General features: G+C 45.3%; 1 protein-coding gene across 1 annotated transcript in view; it reads right to left on the reverse strand.

Annotated features, from left to right (window-relative positions):
- ttc27 (tetratricopeptide repeat domain 27) overlaps positions 1-22,837 on the reverse strand; it is a 45,747-nt gene that overhangs the window by 15,640 nt on the left and 7,270 nt on the right. Inside the window, exons 2-10 of the mRNA XM_076166422.1 lie at positions 22,556-22,739; positions 21,339-21,462; positions 20,326-20,466; positions 18,095-18,197; positions 15,252-15,410; positions 14,620-14,750; positions 10,731-10,843; positions 8,715-8,781; positions 1,222-1,335 (exon numbers count right to left, since the gene is read on the reverse strand). Coding sequence (XP_076022537.1) covers positions 1,222-1,335; positions 8,715-8,781; positions 10,731-10,843; positions 14,620-14,750; positions 15,252-15,410; positions 18,095-18,197; positions 20,326-20,466; positions 21,339-21,462; positions 22,556-22,739 — 1,136 coding nt within the window. The remainder of the gene's footprint in view (positions 1-1,221; positions 1,336-8,714; positions 8,782-10,730; positions 10,844-14,619; positions 14,751-15,251; positions 15,411-18,094; positions 18,198-20,325; positions 20,467-21,338; positions 21,463-22,555; positions 22,740-22,837) is intronic.

The raw sequence follows: 22,837 nt of genomic DNA on the forward strand, positions 1-22,837 counted from the left end.
GGCCAGAGTGTTCTTTGTTTATTCTCTTCTTTTTCTAATTGAACTTATCAGCAAAGAACACTTGAAAATGCAGACATAATCAATCAATCAAATCTGGAACCAAATACATTGACTAATATGCACTGCAACCACACACAGCACAGAGGAAGAAGAAGATAAATACATTTACAGCTACAATTTCTCTCTCCAGTGGCCAGTCCAGCCTGAAAAGAACCAACATGTTTTATGTCTTCCAACGCGGGCGCAGCAAAGTGCCGTGACCCAGCCAGGCACTCCAGACTTCCACTGGATTTTTCAAAACCCCATTTTGCCGTCTGTGCTCAGTTTTTCAAGGATGTTATTGATCAACATCCAGAATAACATTTGGAGCCGCGCGGCGAAATTAATGGGTTTATTTGTGCTCTGGGATGTTTGGCGAGCGAGGTTACTTCATAACTCCCCGCCGTCGTGAGCCGAGCGAGGCACTGCAGCACTTTTTTAACTTTGTTAATGGACTCACTAGCGGTTTGGACGTCCGCTCATCTGCAGCTAATGCTCGGATTATGCACGGAATGTGACTTGCATCTAACAGTGCGCAGGGACACGAATAACATCTAAATCTTTCAATTGGGGGGGGGGGAGCGGTTCCGTGATTGCTTTGCTGTGGAATGCAATCACTGAATCGGCTTTCATCAGCGTGGATTCGTCCAATGTAACAGACCGTTTTGTTGACTGGTTGAATATGCAAATGCTTACATCTTCGTAGCAAAGCAATAATGTTGCAAAGTACGCAATGCTTGACACCTGGACTTACTCTATCCAGCAAAAACGTTTAATAAAAGATTTTTTTAAAGGTCTCTATCCTTGAAGTGGACATAAAGTGGATGCTTTGTTGCATAGTGCGTCACATTTGTTTGTTTTCCAGTTGAAAAACAACATAAGATGCTGTGTGGCGAGACTCAGCATCTGAAAGCACACCGGCGCACTTCAAGGACACGTGAAATGATGATGCATCCAAGAGATGAATGCTACATTAGCTCGTTTCATTTGCAGCTGAAAGAAACCATCTCAAATGTGTGCGTGTGTGTGTGTGTGTGTTTTTTAGTTTTCAAAGAGTTAAAACTGATTGCTCTGAAACTTGCAGTCTCTTAGGTGATTAATGTCGAAGCGGCTAGGGCAGGCGGTGAATCTCTAACAGCTTAGAGCGCCGTGACAACGCGACCCACCCACAGAGCTGCTTACCTGCGTTTGCATCATGGCCCTCTCCACTCGCCGCGAGCTCCCCTTCTCCAGCTTTGCTCGGAGACAAAGTGCCGTGACTTCCACCGCCCAGAATTTGGGCTGAGACAGTAGACACTGCAGAGACACGACAGGGGGAAATTGAGTCAATCTGTGAAGAATGCAACTGACGACAAAAAAGGGTCTACAAACGGCTTTACAGTCAATAAACAAACAAATCAAGAGGTCACGCTGTTCATGGCGACACCGGAGGCATCCTTGAATATTATGACCTACGGGCTGTTAAATATTTTCACATGGAGTGCCTACAAATCATTCCATCTGTCAAAATAAATCGTCCTTCAGCGACCTCGGCTGCGTGCGTCGCCAAGCCTGATCTGAGGTCGTGAATGAAGGATGTCGGGGCCTCCAGGAGTCCTGTCGCTCCAGTCCTGGCACGTCTATCTCCAATTCTCGCACCGTCTAACTGCGACTGTGAGTCCAGGCGAGATTCTAACCTTTTCCCTCAGAGGCCACGATGTCATTTAAAGGCGTTATTAGTTTCCTCATCAAGGCTGTTAATGGACGTACGGCACTGCGTTGTCATTGAGAAAGCTCCTCCATAGCTTTGGCAAATTCCGAGCGAACATCATCGACCTCATAATGTAGTATAATGTAATGTACTTGAAAAGGCTGCTCTCATCTACATCCAGCCAGCTTGAGGCGACATCATTTACACGGGAAACGCTGCCCTGGAGAACTTTGGGCTGCAGAGGTCAACCTCCAACTCATGATACAAATGACTCCTGAGCTTGGGTGAAAGTATTTCTTACAACCAGTCCATAGCCCCTGTTCACAGTGGTTATGTTTACATACGCTCACACACTATTTGTCTGTCCCGGAATTAAGGCAAAGGGTGATTAAGTCGAAATCAAAACAGGATTCTCTGAATGTACGTAAATGCTGTACAGCGTAATCGCTGCATAATTAAAGGACTTAAAGCTCATCTAAACGTACTGAATGTGAGTCTAACCGGGATAATAAGAAAGAAATCTTTGAGAGTGGCTTGCATTACTGTAATTATACTACATGCTTATACTACAAGTGTATAAATTGAGCGGTTATTGGGTAAAGGAGAGTCTGCAGCACCTGATTTTCCCGTGTTCTATAGCAACACTCTGACCACTTTGTGGCGTAATTTGGCACTGGTCGGCCACGAGTGTGAAAATAGAGGGGGAAGCAACGAGCTCTCCGCAAATTACCTTTGCCTACTTCATCGCACTTCTACTTCCATCAATGTCCGCACTCCCTGCAGAATCACACACACACACACCTATTTCCTATACGCTGGTGGCGACGGAGAGGAAGTGTGTTTTCAGTGACAGACAGGGGAGGTGTGACTGAAATCTAGATTATCCATGAGTCATGAAACAGCAGAGCACACACACACACACACACACACACACACACACACACACACACACACACACACACACACACACACACACACACACACACACACACACACACACACACACACACACACACACACACACACACACACACACACACACACACACACACACACACACACACACACACACACACACACACACACACACACACACACACACACACACACACACACACACACACTCCGGGGAAGTGCAGCTACCTATACTCTTTTCCAACACGATGGGTGATGCACAATTTGGTAGATTATAAAGAGTAAATAAAAGATTAGGTGCCTCTTTGTCGGGCAAATATGCGCAGCAACTCATTGATCTGTGAGGCAATAAAACCTGTTACATAAACACAATGATGCCTACGGACGCCATTAATCCATATATAATGGTGACAATAGAAATATGCCTCCGACTTGATACATGGTTGTATGTACGATGAGCAAACACTAATCACATTTGTTGATGCTTAGCGAGTCATGCTGGAGTCATTAGCACAACAGTAAATTGTCCTAATTATGCAGTTCTTACACTAGTAACATCAATCACTGTGCAATTAAAATCAAATGATAAGGCGTGCTATGCATTTGTCACGCTGATGTTAACACAAACGAGCATTCAGGGGTCATCAAAAAGAACTGGCTACTGCATCATACCAGAATATTATCAAGTTAGGGAAACTTTCAACTACATTTAGAATAATAACAAGCCATCATTTCCTGCTGTATGTGGCGATACACGCTGGAAACTGACAGGAGGGACTGTAAGAGTTAAAAGACAGACATCACAACACAGATTTTAAAGCCCAGTTTGTTGCTTGGCTCATTACCCTCTGACCCATACTGATATCCTCAATACCCCACATTAGTAGTGGTTTATTAATAGCCATTTATGACAGCCCAATGTATCACAGACCCCATTCAAAGGCAAGCAGAACCATGTTGTTGTGATCATCATTTAGAGTTGGCGGGGATCCATCAGACAAACACACTACAAAGTAATGTCCATGTTGAACCAAAACTCTCCACATTGCAGACTGACGGTAGGAACCAGTGCTACTGTGTGTGAGCGAGCAGGTTTCAAACAACGGACACATCTGCTCTAATTCCAGATGCTCTTCCAGGAGGACGGCGTATTGGCGAGGACGGGCCAGACATGTGACAACCATCTAACCAGCCTGCAGATTCCTGGATCTACATGTAGGCTGGGAAGATGCCTGCTCACAGAGCCAGCAGCTGCCTGAAACGTTCCACTTCCACTCTGTAACAAAACAACTCGCCGTGCCCAGCGCATTGTTCAAACTGAGCTGACGGCTGGATGGATGACGGATGGTGACCTTGAGCCAACTTCAGATGAAAAGATCGGTGCAAAAATAGCAAGAATACATGCCGGTGCACCTGTGCGATCCAATATGACACCCTTGATATTGATCCGGCCTTTGTGGAGCTGATAATGTTCAACCTTTTGTAGAATGATTTGGATTTAACTCAAAGCTGATCATGGCAATAGTTACATTTTTGTCTGACCCATTCACATACATGAGAGGGGGGTGCAGAATAATGGCTAGCGCTTGCACCAAAATAATCAGATGTTCATAATCAAAGCTCCATTCACATTTAGAGATTGGAAAACCCAGAAGTCCAGTTTAATCTGCAAAAGAAATTGGTTTTGCTCAACATTTACTGTAGTCCCCTCTTAAAAGCGCTCCTCTAAATAAACCACACTGTCCCTTTTGAACCCTGCAAGCCCAGAGGAGGGACGGCAGCATCGCTCTGCTCCTTCATTCCTCTTTAGCTAATTGACTTGTGTCTGGCAAGGAGTGGGAGCAGCCAGGCGAGAGACGGACAAAATATTTCCTTCGGCAGCACGGAACAAAAAAAATAAAAAATGCCAGAGAGAGACAACTGCATTACTACGGACTGCAACTTCCTTGCCATTTTATTTTTGTAGAGGGGGAACAGGTCAGGGACGAGCAGATGGTTGAGATTAATGTTAAGCCATGAAACACTCTGGACAATAAAATCTGAAAAACAATCTTACTGTTTTACACCCTTAAGTGTTATATGTTTATGTTATAAGAGGCACTATACTACGATGTGGTTTATATCCTGCGCATGGTATTAATTAGTTTTTAATGGAGGTGGTGGGATAAAAGCAAGCGTGTTGAGGAGGAATCGGGGCGGTGGTGGGTTCAAGGTTGTGTGTCCTGAATGCAGGTACGACACAGCTCATCCTGAAGAGATCGATAATGAAAGGAAATCAATCATTGGTGATGACAAGCCGGAGACGTGCATAAATTGGAACCAGCACAGTGTTCCATTCCTCAACAGTGAGAGAAAGAGAGAAAAAAGCGTGAAATCTGCTCAGTTGGCAAGACAGAATTTGGTTTATACTTAAACTGAGTGAAAATATGCCATTTCTTTTTTTTGAAGAAATAGGGTACCGTCTCTTTAAGGCTCCGCCCCTGCTCTCTTCTGATTGGACAGTATCCCTGTACAGCTGTTCAATGGACGTGCGACAAATCTGACGGAGCAGAAAAGCCTCGTATGGAAAGGACGAGCATACTTCAGCTTTTTTCAGCCATTAACTGAAACATTCCCTGGCGCCACTGCGGCACACGGACATAGCAAAACGACAATTACAATATGAAAACTGATTAAGGATTCTTTATAATTTACTACAGGTGAGAGTTAAGTGAGTAAACTGGAGGTGATGATGTGACTGCAGGACGACATTAAGCTTCATTAAGATTGTGCGAGTTTCGATCGATACAATTTCTGAACGTGTAAATATCAGCAGAGACCAAACACGGCTGGAATATTTGGTCTCCAACATACCAGCTGCTACATAATCGAATATGACTGACTGGAATATTGATGATGTTGAACTGTACATTGTCATACATCGTCCCAAACTAAACTCCATTCACCTGTTTTGTATGGGAGGTGCAGCAAAAGTCTTGAATGCGAGAAAATGCAAGTTCTGGTGCCTTGGGGAAATTCATAGTTGAAATTAATAGTTAATTATGAATCGGCCTTGGAGGGAGTCGGGTAGTAAAAGCAGTAGTAAAAGCAGTTAATGCAAGAGGCTGTTGCTCCTTCGCCATCACATTTTTGTAGGTTTTAACTACAACAATCCAACATTTTGCAAATGTCTTGATGGCTGCCTCGACATCTCTGAACCGGCAGTGGCCTCCACCATGAATCACACAGACAAAGTCAGTCTGGCAACGCTTATTGGATCTGAACTGGAGAAATACTTTGGCCGTGCCGAGGCCAGGTCTGAGCGGCTTTTATCATATCTCGGCTTCAGGTCTCCAGAACGGCTCCCTCCCTCCCCCCCCCTTTGCTTTCGGCAGCCAGAAACTCTGCTTTACCCCAAACTGAAGATGCAATGGATCCTGCCGCTCTGATTAATTGGCCCGGAGCCGCGGTGCTCCAGACTTTACTTATCTAACAGCATCGCTTAAACTTTGTCTTTCATTGACACGCTGACAAAACTTTGGAGAGGCCCTGAGGAAGGAGCCAAGTGTCTATTAATTACTGTCAACATAAAGAGCACAGGGCTGTGATATGTCCAGCGTCTCTGTTGTTAAATCAGCTACCTTCTCTTATGATAGATACCACTATATATGCAGACGTGTCGGCTTGGTTGCAATCTTCACTGCATTTTGCCCCGACTGTCTCCTTTTGTATTTTGGTCCAAAACCCTCTGTAGCTTGTTTGACAGAATGTTCACTGATGAAACTTTAATACCTACAATAGAGAAGGGATGAAAAAAAAATAAAAAGAGGCTCTGTAGCTTCATTGTACATCTGCCGTCTGTTTTCATTTAGAGAGATGAGCACAAAGAGAGAATGTCTTGGCATCAAAACAGTTTTTCCTGTATCCGCGATTCTTCGTCTGGTAAGTCATTCTCAGTCTATGGATGGCAAAAGGAATCAAGAAACTGTATTGGGGCTCGGTGGGGCGCTTTGGTAGGAACCTTGTTGTGGAAGCGAGCCAATACTTCAGCAAAACACTGGCAATTCTGACACTGGATGGAGCAATTATAGCCTTTAATCACAGTTTGTTTTCCCTTCTGCCCTTTCCTCTCCTGGATGAGTATGTTCGCCGTTCTTATTTTCGTCTCTTCATTTCGAGTGGAGAAAGCAGGGGCCCAACCCTTTGATACGAGCAGTTCTGGGTTGTGGTTTATGTGGCATGTTGAGTTGAGCCGAGAAGGCCATTAACAAAATTCAGCATTATACAACGTGTGTGGCATAAATTATCTCCGGAGTGCTTGATGTTACGGCTTTTTTTCCCCACTGAAATGAAAAGCCACCTCCTGGGCTCGATTTTGGACAGAAACGCTCGCTCAGTCAGGCTTTCGCTTCCTTACACGCCGCCTGCTGCACAAAAACCGTTAATATGACAGGAGAGACAAAGTAGAAAAACTACAAGCAGCCCCCCTGTGAATTGTGAATCTCGGCTCTTCCTCCTCCTCTGGGCTAGTTAGCTTTCGACTCCCTCATTTGTAGGGAAGAAAATAGATGTATACTGCATTTCCGTGCTTTTAAATAAGAGGCGATAAAATAACAGTAACACAGCACTCTGTGGGGGCAAAAGAAGCCATTTAATCTATTTTGTGCTGTGTGCTAAGGACTGAAGTGGGGCCAGTCAACCAGGATAAAGTTAATTTTGCATGCATCTCAGGTCTTACATGTCTATTTATTTCTCTTATAGTAATAGGTAGAGAAATTATGAATAAAAGCAAAGATCGAATAAGGACAGGAGGACGCAGGAATCTAAAATTTGATGATTTTTTTCAACAAAGATTTCGTTTTTTTTTGTTCAAGGAGTTTTGGCAGAGGGGAATGTCAGCCGCCGGGCAAGCCTCAAGAGAATCCGTTATATTCTAGTATTATGATTTTTTTTTTTACTTTTAATTTCCTGTCCCCATCACATTCTTGCTGCCAAGGGCTCTCATCAGCCTGAATGGACCGAACTCTCGCAATAATCACTCAGAGGACCCTCGATGTTTTGGCCAAGTGAGCTATCTGATTACTGTGCATAACGTCCTTGGAGTAGCGGAGCATCTCCCAAAGAAAAAAAAAAAAAAAAAAAGAGAAAAAAGGAACCCGTGCGCCTTTGAAACGTCGGCCAAAATGCTAAACATTGTGAGTTGCAGCGATGGAAAAGCACAGCTGTGAGAGAACGTGCCCAGCTCGCTCTTGTGGTACTTGGGTTAATTGTCCGGATCAGAGCTTCGTTTTGTCAGAATGAGGTGGGCTCACGTTCACCTGAGCCTGAGGGTAATGGGTTCAGGCACCAGGTGGGATGCTGCAGCCATCTCTACTCGGGTATGTAAGGGAAACAATCCCGCCAATTCTAACTTTGTTTTAAAGACTTTTAAAGCAGATGCAGGTCCCTTTAGCTTCAAAAACAGTCTGCTCAGAATAGAAACTCATTGCCTGGACTCGAGAGGATAAGGACAACCTCCTCCTCAGGATACAATTATCATTCTTCAATCAGGTACTCAGAGTTGGCAGTGGTTTTCCCGAAGAAATGCACAATGGCGCTCTGATTATAAGTGCAAATAAATTCTGAAGCAGTGGCTCGGGGAGCACGATTATTCCACGGTAACTCAAAAGAGTGGGAGAGAGAAGCAGGGCCAAGCCTAAACAAAAGCCCTGTGAATTACTTGTCAACATCACAAACGTCATCAGTCTCACTTGCAGTAGTCAGTAAGTGTTCCGCTGGCACTGGAGAAGCACCTGGCAAGCGGGTTTAAGCTCGTTTAAAAGCTTTAATTGCTTTAATAAAAATTATGAGGCTGTATTTGAGAATGCCATCATGGACGTGCGATTTAGTGTTCTCCACTTAAGCTCAGCATCCCTGTTGTTCTCCCAGTTTTCCCCAACTTCTTTTTATTTTCTACTGCAAATTGCGTCTAATGTAGCCTTCATCTTACTGCTGAAGCTTTTGAAAAATCACAGAATGACAGAAAATTGGTGAAAATCTGAGCAGAGCACACATTTGACACACTGTCTACGTGATAATGAAACAGACTTACAGTTGTAAAGGCCAGGAGCTCTTCTTCTGTCAGTTTGTAGACAGGGTTATTCTTCTGGAAGTCAGTGCTACAAAATAAAAGACTTGATCATCACAAAACACAGACCACAGACATATTTTTTTACACATTTTATCCAAAATACCGTGCGACACAATAAGAGGTTTTGGTAGGGGGCAGACGAGTGTGTTCTGAATGATGATTTGTGTTGCTTCCATTCCCTCCCCTCTGGGATCGTTATAGTGTGATGTATGCTTTTACACGGAAATTTTGATTTATTATAACAGTCTAGTGCTTTAGTTTATTGGCACTACAGCGCCATCAGGGCTCTGGCCATTAAAAACGTGCCCGTGTTGAGATGAAAGAGCCTCTCGTCTTCCCACTCAGCTTGAAGGAAAGTTTATGGCAAAGACGAACAGTTAGAACAATGATGATTTAGGAGATGAATTTGATGTTTGCATCTGAATAGCTCGAGCGTGGTTTGGCTTTACAACGCGACGCAGGTTAGAATATCAGGTACTTATTTGACTAAAAATGACAAATGACGACATCGTTATGTTAAATGCCAAAGTGCTTCTTTATGAGTGGATGGATTTGACAAATGGGGAATTAGCCTGCAGGAAAATAGAAATAAAATATTATATTAGCATACAGAGAGACCAGCACCTTGTTGGTGTTATAAAGATGCATTAGATAAGATGGATAGACAGAGTATGCAATAGACAAGGAGACAGGACAGGTGTACTATAGTTTACTCGCCCTCGACTTCTTGACAAATTGTCGACTAATAGGCTGAGATGAGCTCTTTCCGGCTTTCCAGCTATATGGTGGGTTTCAAATTGCACTAATCCATGAGGTTGGCAGGTTCAAGAAAAATATTTAATTCTATGTCAAGTACAAATTTCCGAATGACCTTTTCCCCCCCCCGTAAGAGATGGCCATATCTCTAACAGCTGTGAAGTGCTCAGCACATTCACAGAAGAAAAAAAGAAGAGGCCAGGCAAGGTCAAATTCCAAAAGTTACGAGGTCCACGGTGAACTCACTTCTCTGATTCTGCTGTCCAGAGACTCTTCAACTTTTTAAGCCCCTTGGCAAAAATGTAATGAAGGGTAATTTCATCTGGGGATGTGATCTCATTATATTAGAAGCACCAACGATGAACAGGCAATTAAAGTACTTGAAAGCGCTGCCTGTCTGGTTAAAATTACCACTTAGGCTTTGGGCAGTGAAACTGGGCTCATGCTCAATAGACTTCGACACTATAAGGTCGTGCATGTGCGTAAACACACCTGTTGCTCAGACGTCACATCTGACTTCAGCGTCGATAACGCAAACACATTATTAGTATATGAACATACGGCCTCTGCTTTCCGCTGAGGAAAAAGTTGTTAAGTCCGTTGAGTTCTTCGCCGTCTGTCCAGTATAAACACAATCTGTATCAACAAAGTGAGGATACACATCTGGGTCATCTCTGCTCAGAGAAGATGCTTCAAGGTGGATGTTTTGTCTATTATGCAGCATGTGTTGTAGGAACGGTAATGCGTCAGAGTTTTCTTACCCTTCCGAATGCGTCTATAACACGCACTTCTATATTGGTCCAGCACAGAAATTAACAGGATAAATTACAGGTTGATCTTCTAGTGTGTTGAACCATCAATCACCGCTTGACCTTTATCTGACCTGAGCAGTCTCAGCACTCCCACCTCCTCTCTGCACTGCTGGTGGGATTCAGTGCAAACGTCTTCTGCAGATTGTGTTATTGCACTCCAGACAATGTCATAGTGAGACATTAGGTAGTTAAGAATTTAGAGGCTATTTTTTTTGTAATAATAATCAAGTCTTCCCTTCAAGTTTTCCCTGATGTTTAATTTCCTCAACTGGTAAACAAGCGTGAAGTATGAACACTCGCTGTCAAGAACCAAACACAGATGGCCTGTATTTTGCCGTTTCTTTCTCTTTTAAACAAAGGAGGAACAGAAAGCAGCAAAGACACTGTGCTTCCTGGTTAGAGGCCTTACCAGATGCCCAGGATCACCGCCTGTTCCTCAGCACTGAGGTCGGGGAGCTCATGTTGATTCGGCTCCGCCAGATTGATCTGATCCAGCACAGTGTCGTCACCGAGCTCACAGTCCTGCATAAAATGGAGGCCAACAAACACATACGGAGTGAAGAGGTGCGAGCAACACGTCTCAACCACAAACAATGGAACATGAAAACAGCAATGACCGGCCAAGTCGGCCAGCATCAACGGTAATTAAAAAAAGATGTGCAACTTAAAAACACAAATGCTGATCCAGAGTGGTTAGTTTCTTGACAGATGTAACTGATTTTATTCCGACCAGAAAGGAGCCGAAAGCATTTTATAAGTGCCGTGACCCTGCGAGGCGCGCCAATTGATCTCCTGACAAGTGCCAAGCTTTCAATTTGAATTTAAGGTGACAAAAGAGGGAATCCAGTAAGCGGATACCAATTTAAAAAACATTTTCTCTGATCCACAGGCACAAAAAAAAGGTGATACAGAACACTGGAGACCTCTTGCTTACTGAACTGATTACACCTCCTGTCTCCACCTCCTAAATAATCGACATGTAAATATATTTCAGATATGTGAACGCGCCACAGTTTCACCTCGCGAGATGATTTAAAAAAAGCATTTACAGTCATGCAAAAAAAAAAAGGGAAAATGATTCCATAACCATAGATGTGACAAGAGATCCACAGACAGACAGGCGGATGCACAGAGGCAGAAACGACCCCATTTCCCTACTGGCAGTAATTTTGATTGGCTTCTGATGAAGAGCGTCTTTCTCCTCCTCCTCCCTCACCGCTTCCATCCTATTCTAGATGGGCAGTCAGTGAGCCCTGGTTAATGACAGCCTTGATTGAGCCCATTTACCCCCCCACCCCTGCTGTAATGTTATGAGAGTATTAGCGAGCACAAGGAGCCAGGCGATGGAGGGAAAAGTCCACGATGGCCGGCAAAGTTTGAGGAGATTTCAGAAAGTGTGTAGGGCAAGAAACTTATTCTTTTAGTGTAATGCATTATTGGTGACGTCATGTTTTGGCTGTAATGTTTGACAAAGACGTGTGTTAAGTGGCCCAACAAGACAAACAGCCAATACTTAACCACATCAATATAAAAACATTAAAGAAAACTATACGGCTTCCATGCAGAAAGGGATTTACATCTACGTGATATCAAGAGTAACACTGCAGAATTCTTGGGGAAATGTTGGAGATTTCTCTCGCTCCCTCTCTGCTGTCTGACATTTTGATCTCACAAAGATAAATCAGTTCCACCCTTCTGCTCCGTTTCGTGTCGATACAGTTTTGCTCTCAGTTCCCGTCTCATGCTGTTCATCCATCTTTTATTAGAAATGAAACACTGACATGTTATTGAAGCAAAGCTAATACACTAATACAAGCCAATATACACAGTATCCAACAACGAAACTTATTGTATATCTTAATAGCAAAAGCAACTAGTAATATTTTGGAGATTTATTTTGGCATTTAGTATTAATTTATCAGTTAAACTGTATTGTGTATTACTGCGGTGTTTACTTGTTCAGCTACTGCTCTCATCATAAAACAGCAGGTCTATGTCATTACTTAGGTCCATTTAGGTTGCTTAGGCACCAGAACAAGAGTTGCTTTCACACCATTATTAAAAAAAGGTAGATAAGAGACTTCCATACCTGCCACATGCTGGAATATAGCAGTGGCTTCAGTAACTCCACAGCAGAGACAGCAGGTTATAAATGAAGGTACACCATGTTCCAGACGACACAATGAAATCTTTGCATGTGTGTTAATGAGCCCGGAATATGTATTGGAGTCGTCACTGACAGGCCAACATAACACTCTTCCGCAATGTGTGGTTGGGTGCCAAATTACACAGTAACAGCCAGCAATGTAAGCAATGGAGACAAAAGGGAGCCGGGAGGAGAGCAAAATGACTGCAGGGACATGAAAATAAAGCCTCCGCAGACTGAAGAGAGGCACCGGAGAGATGAAGGGGAGAATTAGGAAGTATGACGGAGGGAAATTAGATCATCACAGTGCTGAAAAGACGGGAGGCAACAAAAGATGTCTGCCCACCGTCGCCCGACACTTCCCCTGCTCCCTCATTATGTCTCCCTCTTTTTAAAGCGTGGAGAGGCTTTTCGGTGAGTGTGTGCGAGACGGTTTGTGGAGCTCTTTTAACACCCCCACACACACCTTTCAGAAGGTCGTCAACTGGTTTCTACATACACGGATACACTGAAGGGCACCGGTAGTTTCACAGTTGAAGGCTCCCACATGTGTCCTACTGGTTGGTACGCCTTTATATCGGCGCCCTGTCGAGGCTCATTCTTAACCAGCACTTCAACGTCAACAACAATAACAACTGCATTTTACAGCCACCAAATGCTATTTATTTCTGTAAAGGCACAACTGTCAAGTGGGATGTCATAGTGTAAGACGATGCACAAAGGAGGTGGTATACAATGGGAATGGTAATGACTGCATGAGGAAGAAAACTAGAGGGTCTTTACAGTCTCAATAAGCTTACATTGCAGCCACATGAAAAGGATTGTCCTATTAAATTACGCATGCACATAACATTAAACAATGAAGTATGTCTTCACTTCAAAGGTTTCCAAATTGGAGGATGACCAAACAAAGTCGCCAGCCGTCTTAAGCATCAATTACAAAACACAATATTCCAAATGGAGGAGAAGTTGTTCAATTAGTTGTTCAAGTAATCGAATCCACATTTATTGCAAAATATTCACGTGGCAATGGATAAAACCAATATGTTCCCCATGTTAAGTCCAAACATACCAACAATGGCTTTGAACTAATAAAACCACAACAGCCATCGGCCAAGTATCCGACGCAGACACAACTTAACCAACCAATGCAAGAAACTGTAGCAATAAAGCTTTTAAAAAAGCCAACACGATCCAAATGTTCGTCCATAAAAGAAAGAGCTCAAAATACCCGACTCCAGTTTGCTGAGTCTTAATGACGCACACATACTTGACCTGGAGACCAAACCAAACCAAGAATGCACAGTAAAAATTCCCCTCGCTGGTTTCAAGAGAAGGCTGAGCGTGAAGCGTCAAGTATGGAGATTCCATTGGTAGAAACGGCAGAAATGGGCCTCAGATGGCAATAAAAAGGTCTAGAGGTGGACATCTCCCTCTGCTGATGGTGACGGGTATTGCGAATGATTTGCCCCCGCCATCAAATATGAGCGAGAGCAAAGACTGGGGTGATCCCAAACTGCTGGATTTGGGACCGAGAAACTGTTAGAAAACTATTATACTAGACAACGAACCAGAGACTTGATGCCTAGCAACAGGAGCTGAAATTTTCTATTCCAATATCCACTTTATGACATTATGATTGATCTCCCAGCATTAATGAGTTTTGAGTTTCCTTGAGTTTGTCCAATCAAGCTATGATAGAGGCCTTTTCAAATGAAACGCATGCAAAAACAAAGTTCAGTAAATCCCATAAATCAATCATTCGACATTAAACGTTACTGAAATATCGGAAAAACATAAGCGTGTGTGTGTGTGTCTGTAAACGTCCATCTCTCTCAGTCTAATAATGTCAAGGTGCCAGTAAACATATAGCCAGGAAATGGTTCCGCTTCTCAGATCCTCAAGAAACACGACCTCATCTCATTTAGAGCAGCAGTCTTGTGGAGTTGGTGGAATCGAGGGCAAAATATGATCGACTTTGTCCTCTTTCCTACCTGCAGGCACTTCTGTCTCCACGACTCGACCCATCCAAGAACATGAGAAATGACAGACAATGGAGGGAGCAATTTCCCTTGTGGTAAATGGTGGAATGGAGATGGAGATTTTCCAGAGTAAGTGGCTTCGGAATGTACGGTTTTAAAGCAGCTCTTACCTTAGGCAGGTGGGCCCGAGGCGTGGGGGCGGGACTCGGCTCGCCGTCTGCCTGATCCTTGTTCCGGGTGACCCGCAGCATGAGCTGTGGCAAGAACTTCTGCTGGAAACGGGTCCTTTTGCCGAGAACACCTTGAACGATCGGACACAATCGGTTACTGTCGCGCCGTTGACACTCGGGCAAACTTGAATTCCAGACAGTCGTTCTTCCATTGACGGTCAAATCTCCATTCAACTATTTAGTGGTTTTGCACGGTGGGAAGGCCAGGAGATCTGACGTATGTGCTTGGTGAAAACTTAACGGGTTCCTTTTCCCGGCCTGGAGAAGAATCACTACGCCGGTGTGAATTCCCGCCTCACATGAATGGATGAAAACTAAAGAAATGGCTGCCAACACATTGGATCGTCAGAGCTTGTGTGCAATAAATTTGAGCAAAAGAAGGCTGCTTATCACGGATGGACTAAAAGGAGCTTCTGGAACCTTTTTGCACGGTATTCATACTTGAAATGCCGACTTGCATGCAGACGGGCCGTGAAGTGAGACTAAGCTTTGCCGACTCCTGCCGACTGTTTAAGCGCCGGCAGCCAATTCTATTAGACAAGGCCACAGTGCTCTGGCACAGAAGCACCTACCAGTCGTGTTGACCTCCAGACCCGAGAGCTCCTTGGCCTTCTCGATGTGCGCCTTGGCCGGCTGGTACTCGTAGTAGTTCAGGTCCGTGTAGACGCACTCCAGGTGGAACTGGATGGCCAGGTTTCGCTGGTCCGGGAACAGAGACTTGCATTTCAGCACTGCGAGAGAGGAAAGGATGGGATGAACATTCAAGTACGCGACAAGGGACGTGGTCACTAGAGTGTGTTTATGCCGAAGAAAGAAAATCTGTTTTGTTGGGTCTGGATTCCCATTTCAGCATTTTATGGTCATCGGGAGAAAACAATCCCTTTGACAGTTGATGGGTCGAAATCATGCAATTTGGAGAAGATGGTCTCGGAATGTAAACGGTAATAATCTGGACCTTAATCAATAGAGACATCTAAATGATCTCCTGGGCATAATCCGTGTGAGTGCGGTACAGCTGCAATCTGCACACTCCCATTCCAAAGAACCCAGACCTTGGGCTGACACAATAAAAAAGACAAACATGGAGGTGAAGGTAAAGGATGAAGGCTCGGTCTCTCATCATTCCCTTGCAGCTCTGTGGCTCGCTCTCTCTCTATCTATCTGAGCCGATTATTAATTCGGTCTTGTAGGGGGCCCCGTCAGAGAGAGGGAGGGAGGGAGGGAGGGAGGGAGGGAGGGGGATCGTTCGTGGCTGAAAGCTGCAGGAAGGAAAGAAGCGGCGAAGAGGTGTATAATTCATGATCAGGAATCATACGCTTTCATCCCCATTCAACATTAATGAAGCAACAGCGGGGCTGATGGGGCCCCGGGGAGAGAGAGAGAGATTTACATGCAACACGTCTGCGTCACCTTTACCGCAAGTGATTTCATGCTGCAGGAGAAATTACGCCGGTGGAATTGTGATACGTGGGGGACAACGTAGGAAAACACACTGAGGAGGGTTTGACTTCACAGGTTCTTTTGACCTCTTAAAGGTGTAAAGATAATCCTGTTCTGTGACCGTCTAAAAGGCGGACATGCATGCGGGGCCCTGAAATGGATGCGACCCTGCATTAGTGCGAGTGCCTCCATCCAAAGTCACCTCGGAAGATGAACAGGAGGAGACGGAAAGTGGAGAACGGGGAGCGATCTTGATCAGCAATGCACGGGCGGGTCTGTCCGGCTGCTGCCAAGACGCTTAAGCGCCACTCAGTCACACTTTCCCCCCACAGAGGGCCATCTCGCTGCAACTACCATCCCCTAACAAAACAAAACACCATCACACTAAACATGCCAGCACCTCCCTAGAGCCAGAGAGAGAGAGCGAGAGAGAGAGAGAGACAGAGGGAGAGGGAGCAGGATCTGCATGCGTCTCACATCGCCCTCATCTCCACGCTCGCTCGTAATGGAATTGTGTGATCTTGTTGTTTTAAACCAGCGGCTCCTGTGGAATATGGATTGTTTGCGTTTGTAGCCCACGCGGGCTGCTCACCCTTCACGCTTTGTTAACCGCCACACGACGGGATACACTCCGACAAACACACGCCTGCTGCTTTTGTACAATAAAAATCCAGCCAGCCGAAGATCTTTAGAAAACAGCGATAATTAAACAAAACATCTTAAACGTCGGGTTTTAATGCCCCTGGTGGCCGGTTGAAACAATAAAAAGAGTAAATTGGCTTTGTTTATAAACAGGGGGCGAAATTAATACACTCTGGCACAAAATGCTGACAATACCAATTAATCACACACTATTATTCTACTGCAGGTAAACAAGCTACTGAGGAGATTTAATTTCTTTAGTGCTTTGCGGTCCGACGGCTTTATATGTAGGACAGAGTGCAGGTGCCCACAGACCTCCTGCAAAAGTAGTATTTATCACAGGGTCCCCCCTCTGGGCGCCGATATCAGGAACCAGTACTGGATGTGCACCAGCTTCTGATCAGATACGCTCAGTGCTGGATGGCTCATTTCAATTTGTTCACCCAGAAATTTCAGCATTTCCCGGAGCAACGTGCTGCATAGCCAGGGAGAAGAACATAAATTATACAGATGTAATTCTGCTGTTCACAGATGTGTAAAGCAGCGAGCTCACAAAACTCACACGATCCACAACACCCCAGAAGGACTAAAACACATTTCTGCCTTCGTTTCTGTCCGCACCAACTGAGAACAATCTGTCTTTAGCTTGTAAAAAGCTCCACTTGTTTGTTTTGTGCTGGACACGGACTAAACATGCCGGGCGGCGTTCGCAAAGCCTTGTTTTTTGGGAGCCGGTGATCGGAGCAGCACGAGCACATAAACAGCAGCAGCCAGCAGTTTCAATTACCGACACTCGCACTGAGCGCATGCTTCAGCGAGTGAGGCAAATCGGAGGCAGTTTGGGCTGCGAACACAGCTTCCATCTGACTGAGCCTGACGCAGGTTGATCGGGCCTGTCGAGTGCTGCAAGCTGTGTTGTGAAGAACCGTCAATTTTTTTCACTTCGGACATTTTGTTCATGCTGTGGATGAATTCGTCGTCACAGATCTGCAAAGAAACTCTGATGTCCACAGAGTTCAATATTAGAAACTATTGCACAGTGAAGTGTGTGTGTGTGTGTGTGTGTGTGTGTGTGTGTGTGTGTGTGTGTGTGTGTGTGTGTGTGTGTGTGTGTGTGTGTGTGTGTGTGTGTGTCATCCTGCATCAGTATTCACCTCTGCTCTGTTCTGGGCTCACACACACACACCTAACACTTCACTGATCACCACTTAGGTCCTAAGATTAGACAATGTGATGAGTCAAATTTCAAACTCGAGATGCCCAGCTCTTTAAATCAAGCACTTGGCCGTGGCTCTACACACTGCGACTCTCTGACCCGGGCGTGTCCACAGACCTTTCTCCATGCTGTCTCGGGCCAAGTTGAGGAGCTGAGGGGACCGCGCCTCCAAGATTTGCTGGTGCAGATTGATGTAACGTAGAGTCCACCAGGGGAGTAGCTACACACACACACACACACACAGACACACAAGAGAAAAAGTAATTAGAATGTGTGAGTGTAACAAACAGCTTTTCATGCCTGATGAAACCGTAATTATGCATAAGAAAGCAATGGAGTCATTACACTTGGGAGTTTTCCTCAGCGAGTCTCACATTTCTGATTTATGTTGTTTTACATTTCTGAAAAGAGGCATTAAGTCACCTGAAGACTGTCATAATCAAATATAATGTGTAAGAAACCGGGGGGGAATATACATTTGTAAAACATTCCAATTTTGACTTGATTTCATACCAATTGCAAAACAACTAAACAAAGAAAGGAGGACATTCTGTGTGTGTTGGCATGGAGTTCCATCTGTTAAAATCTTGGACATCACCAGGGGACAAACTACTGGATTGGATTTGGCTGCATTGCTTGTGGTGGCTGTGCTATTACATCATCCTACAACCAGTGTGACCAGACAGAACACGTTCAACACAGATCAGTGCTTCCAACAGCTCTTAAGCACATACACAGCAAACATCCAGAGTGCTGCTGACCGCACATTAAAAAACGGCAAACTCCTTCACTTTCTCATGCTTGACCGCAAAACAAAGTGACAGGGATTTATTTATTTTCATTCCCTGGGTTTTTTTTAGAGATGGCTAGATTTCAGGGCTAGATTTCTTTGTACACCAAAACCTATTTTACTTTCACCCCCACCTCCTCTGTCTTATTCTGCAATTGCGTAGCTGCAGTGTTTTGCGTCACGAGCTTCTTTGCGTGTCGGGAAGGATACGTCTGTCACACGGGGGAGGGGTTAATTGTCCATCACGCTGAATCAATCCCCGTGTCGCACATAAGCATGCCCTCACGTATATTCGCGTCAACGTCCACCTGTCTCCCGACTATCCCTCCCCCCATATTTGCTGTCGTGCAGCGGGCCGTGAGCGGCCGGCGGAACGCGGCGTGATACGGACAAAGAGGTGGTGACTGTTGACGGCAGCGCACATCCACAACGGCTGGGGCGGAGAACAGTGGCGGTAATTAATTCCCCTATATCTCGTTTTGCATTTTAAGTGGAAATCCAACATCGAGCAGTGTTGCACTTCTGGACGCAGCTGAGGTCAAAGCTGGTGTGAGGCAGCTGAGGCCGACACCTGCTCTGACATCAGGGCCACAACCATTTTCTGCTCCACTTGACTTTTCCTTGATTTGTTTGTTGGTTTTTTTCTAAAGGCTCTGGCCACAGGCGGAGAACGGCAACGACCTGGCACGTTCACGCCAACGTTCGGTTGGAAAATCCTCCCAAAGCCCCTCAGCGTTTCTTTGTTTGTAATGTTATCTCCTTTTTGTTAGTTAGACACAGTATGGATTAGAGGGGACATCAAAGCCGGCAAATATGCAGGGAGAGCGTGCGAACTGAGGGAGCGTGTCGGCGCTGTCATGTAGTACACGGCGACGGGGCCTGGGAGCAACATGTCTGCTGGAAAATCGTTAGAAGGAAAGACAAAAGACAACTCGTCTTATGAGGGTCCCCCCCCCCCCCTCGTTAATCCCGAATCACTGGGGATACAGTAGCTATAAACTGGTTAACATGGCCAAACGCAAGATTAGCTGGACATTATACAACCCAATGTGCCGTCAGGATTTACGAGGGGAGGTTTGTGATAAAAGCACATTGATTAGAGCCGATACCTCCACCCGAGCCGGTTTGTAGAGAATCGTCAACATTTCAGCCCCACATTAGTATTTCTTGCATGTTTCAATCCCCCATATCCTCTATTAACGCGCCGTGTCCAGGCAAATATCTGAGTCCCGACCATATTACACTTATTGATTGTCTATCATGGGATGAAAAATGATCTGCCACAAACATTTCATTACTTAGCGCTTCAGCCACGGATGGTCGCATCGCGTGACAAATCCTTTGCTCTTCATTCAGCCGCTTGTGTCGCTCGGTGTCCTTTTGATGGTTTTTGGATCGTTCGTTGATCAATTGTGTTTCTACAGTATGGATTTTCTAGAGAAAAATTGTCACACAAGCACACCCAGTAAAGCGATATACACCAGAGAGGGATAGAGAGAGAGAGAGAGACGGGGGAGGGGTGAGAGATAGAGAGAGATAGATCAGTGTGTGATCTTACCTGCAGGCTGTCCATCTTTGAGGAGCACTGGACCAGAATAACTCTGGCCAGTAGGAGAAGGAAGGGATTGGACACCAGGCTGTAGACCGACTCCCCGTCCAGGAGCAGACTTGCGTGGATCACCTCATTCAGAGTCTTGACCTGGCAGTCAAACACATGTAGATTTGGTTTAATAAAGGTGATCTCTGCTGACCAGCATGTGGGATTTGGGACGAGAGCTTGTTGAGGAGAGAGAGTTTGTGCTGTAATCCTTATTTCCCTCATGCTTCGGTGTATAAATTACAATCTAAAATCCTAACGACGAAATCTGCAACTTCATAACTTTGTACTCGTTTGCATCCGGATCCTCTGCTTTTCCACCATTGTCAGCTTTCCTAACACAGTAGGGAGAAAGAGAACCCCCGGAACTTTTTCATATGCTCCAGTCCCTCGATGAATTAAGTTCACATGACAATAGCTCCGCCACGTTTGTCCTCTCGCTCACCTGGGCTGTCACGCATGTGTGAAGGACCTGCTTTATAATCCAGGCTCCTGCGTGTGACAGCGCCGATAAATCATCCACGCCAAAGGAATTACTCCAATAAAAGGAATGGCCCTCTCTTCTGGTGTAATGGCTGTATGAAGCGCGCCGCTCTGCTCTCGGTGCTGCAGTGCCAAGAGGAAGCAATTTCCTCAACCTGGTGTAATTAGGACCCCAGAGATGCTTCATTACTGGGCACTTTCTCCTGCATCGTCCCTTCTCCACAGCTCTCCTTGGCTCTGCTCTGACTCTGTACAAACTAATCAGCAGAGGTGTGAACCTTTAACTTTACAGTACGACAGCGCGATTTGGAAGGGCAGGATTCGCCTTGTAGCCCATGTGGTGATATTTCAGTAAAATTAGGTGAAGTGTAACATTTACAAGGCTGAGATGAAGCCGAGCTGCTGCCGTTTCACGTTGGTACAGGGGGGAGTTTCTGTGGTAACCAAGATGATACTTGATGATGCAAAGTAGTGAGGCGGCGGCGGCGTACCTGAGAGGAGACGAGAGCCGGGGGCAGCAGGTCGGGGACATGGATGGACACTGGAGGACCGGTCCAGTTACTCTGAGCAAACGCATTAAGGCAAGTGACGGCTAGGAGCATCACTGTCAGCTCCCTGGATCAGGAGGGAAGAGAGACACACATTGAAATGAGTCATAACCGTACAGACAGATGAGTGAAAATGATAATCACAAAATTCCATGAAAAATGTAACATTGAGTGATAGAGATGCTGTTTCTTCTTTTTTCTAATAACAGATCTGCACTCGAGTGCCTTTTGAAGGGAATGACATGCCGAACCGACACATTCAGCTGTGTAGGAGTTATGTCTAGGAGTCCACTGGCATCAGGGTAGAAAAACGTTCCATCAGAGGATAAAGGTGACGGCTCAGAGTAACGGTCTACTGACTGGCACTGACCTTTCCCTTTTGTGGGAATTTTATGGGCAAAGAACTAAAAGCCGAGAAGTGTTCCACTTCATTCAGAGAGATGATTGTAGCAGAGAGGTATAAAACTGACACTTTGAAAAGACTCCTTGCGCTGGTTGCTGGGTCACTTGGGCACAGAGGGTGGTCAAACACAAACACAGTCAACAGTGCATTTAAGCTGCTCCCTCATTCTGTGTGCAATTACGGCAGTTTAAGGACCGGCGGCGAGCACCGACAAGCCTAGCTGCCTTTCTATTAGGTTGAAAAAAGTGAGGGGAGGCGATAGAAGAAAAGGAAGATGGATCCAATCCCGAGGAGGGGAAGGGAGAAGCGATGCGTGCTGCATCCCAGATTTACCCAGAGACCTTCCTCTCCCCCCTGCCCGAGAGGGAGAAGGAAGATGTTTAAACTGTCCTTATTAAAAATTAATAATTCATGACAGAAGGAATAGAGGCGGCAAAAAGGAGCACGAATGAATGCTCATAAAAACAGCTTTGTGTTACACTCCACTCCCTGCTTAACAGAAAAACAACCGTCCTCATCAGGTCTGACGTCTGGATTTCCATTATGATTATGAATGAGGTTTTTTTTTTTTTTACCCTCAAAGGTTTGACGATCTTGTACAAGGATGTGCACTGCATAGGAAATGGGGCGTGTCATGTTTGCACCCAGCACATGTAACACAAAAATTTCCAATTTTCTAGCCAATGCATTTTAATGGTTGCCATTATCAGAAGCAGAAGCAGAGCATTCGGTGTCGAGCCCCATCCTGCGATGTTACCTGTCGGCCTCGTCATCGTTGGTGGCACCGGCGAGGTACAGCAGGACCCGTCTCTCCAGGAAGGCCTCGATGTCCTCTCCATCTTCACAGCAGCCGTCTCCGCTCAGCAGATCTAGGACTTCGGGGTTCAGCAGGAAAGCCTCAAATTCTCCATCCATGCACGCCTGCAGCAGAGGGCCCGCCACTGGGAACCACAAACACCAAAGCATGGATCATTGACAACAACAGGTGAAGATGGGATTCATCAATTGGCATCACGTAACAACAAAAAGTCTTTCTTCT

Source organism: Genypterus blacodes, unplaced genomic scaffold, assembly GCF_046128005.1.
Source record: "Genypterus blacodes isolate CSIRO-AG114 ecotype Tasmania unplaced genomic scaffold, CSIRO-AGI_Gbla_v1 ptg000012l_1, whole genome shotgun sequence".
NCBI lineage: Eukaryota > Metazoa > Chordata > Actinopteri > Ophidiiformes > Ophidiidae > Genypterus > Genypterus blacodes.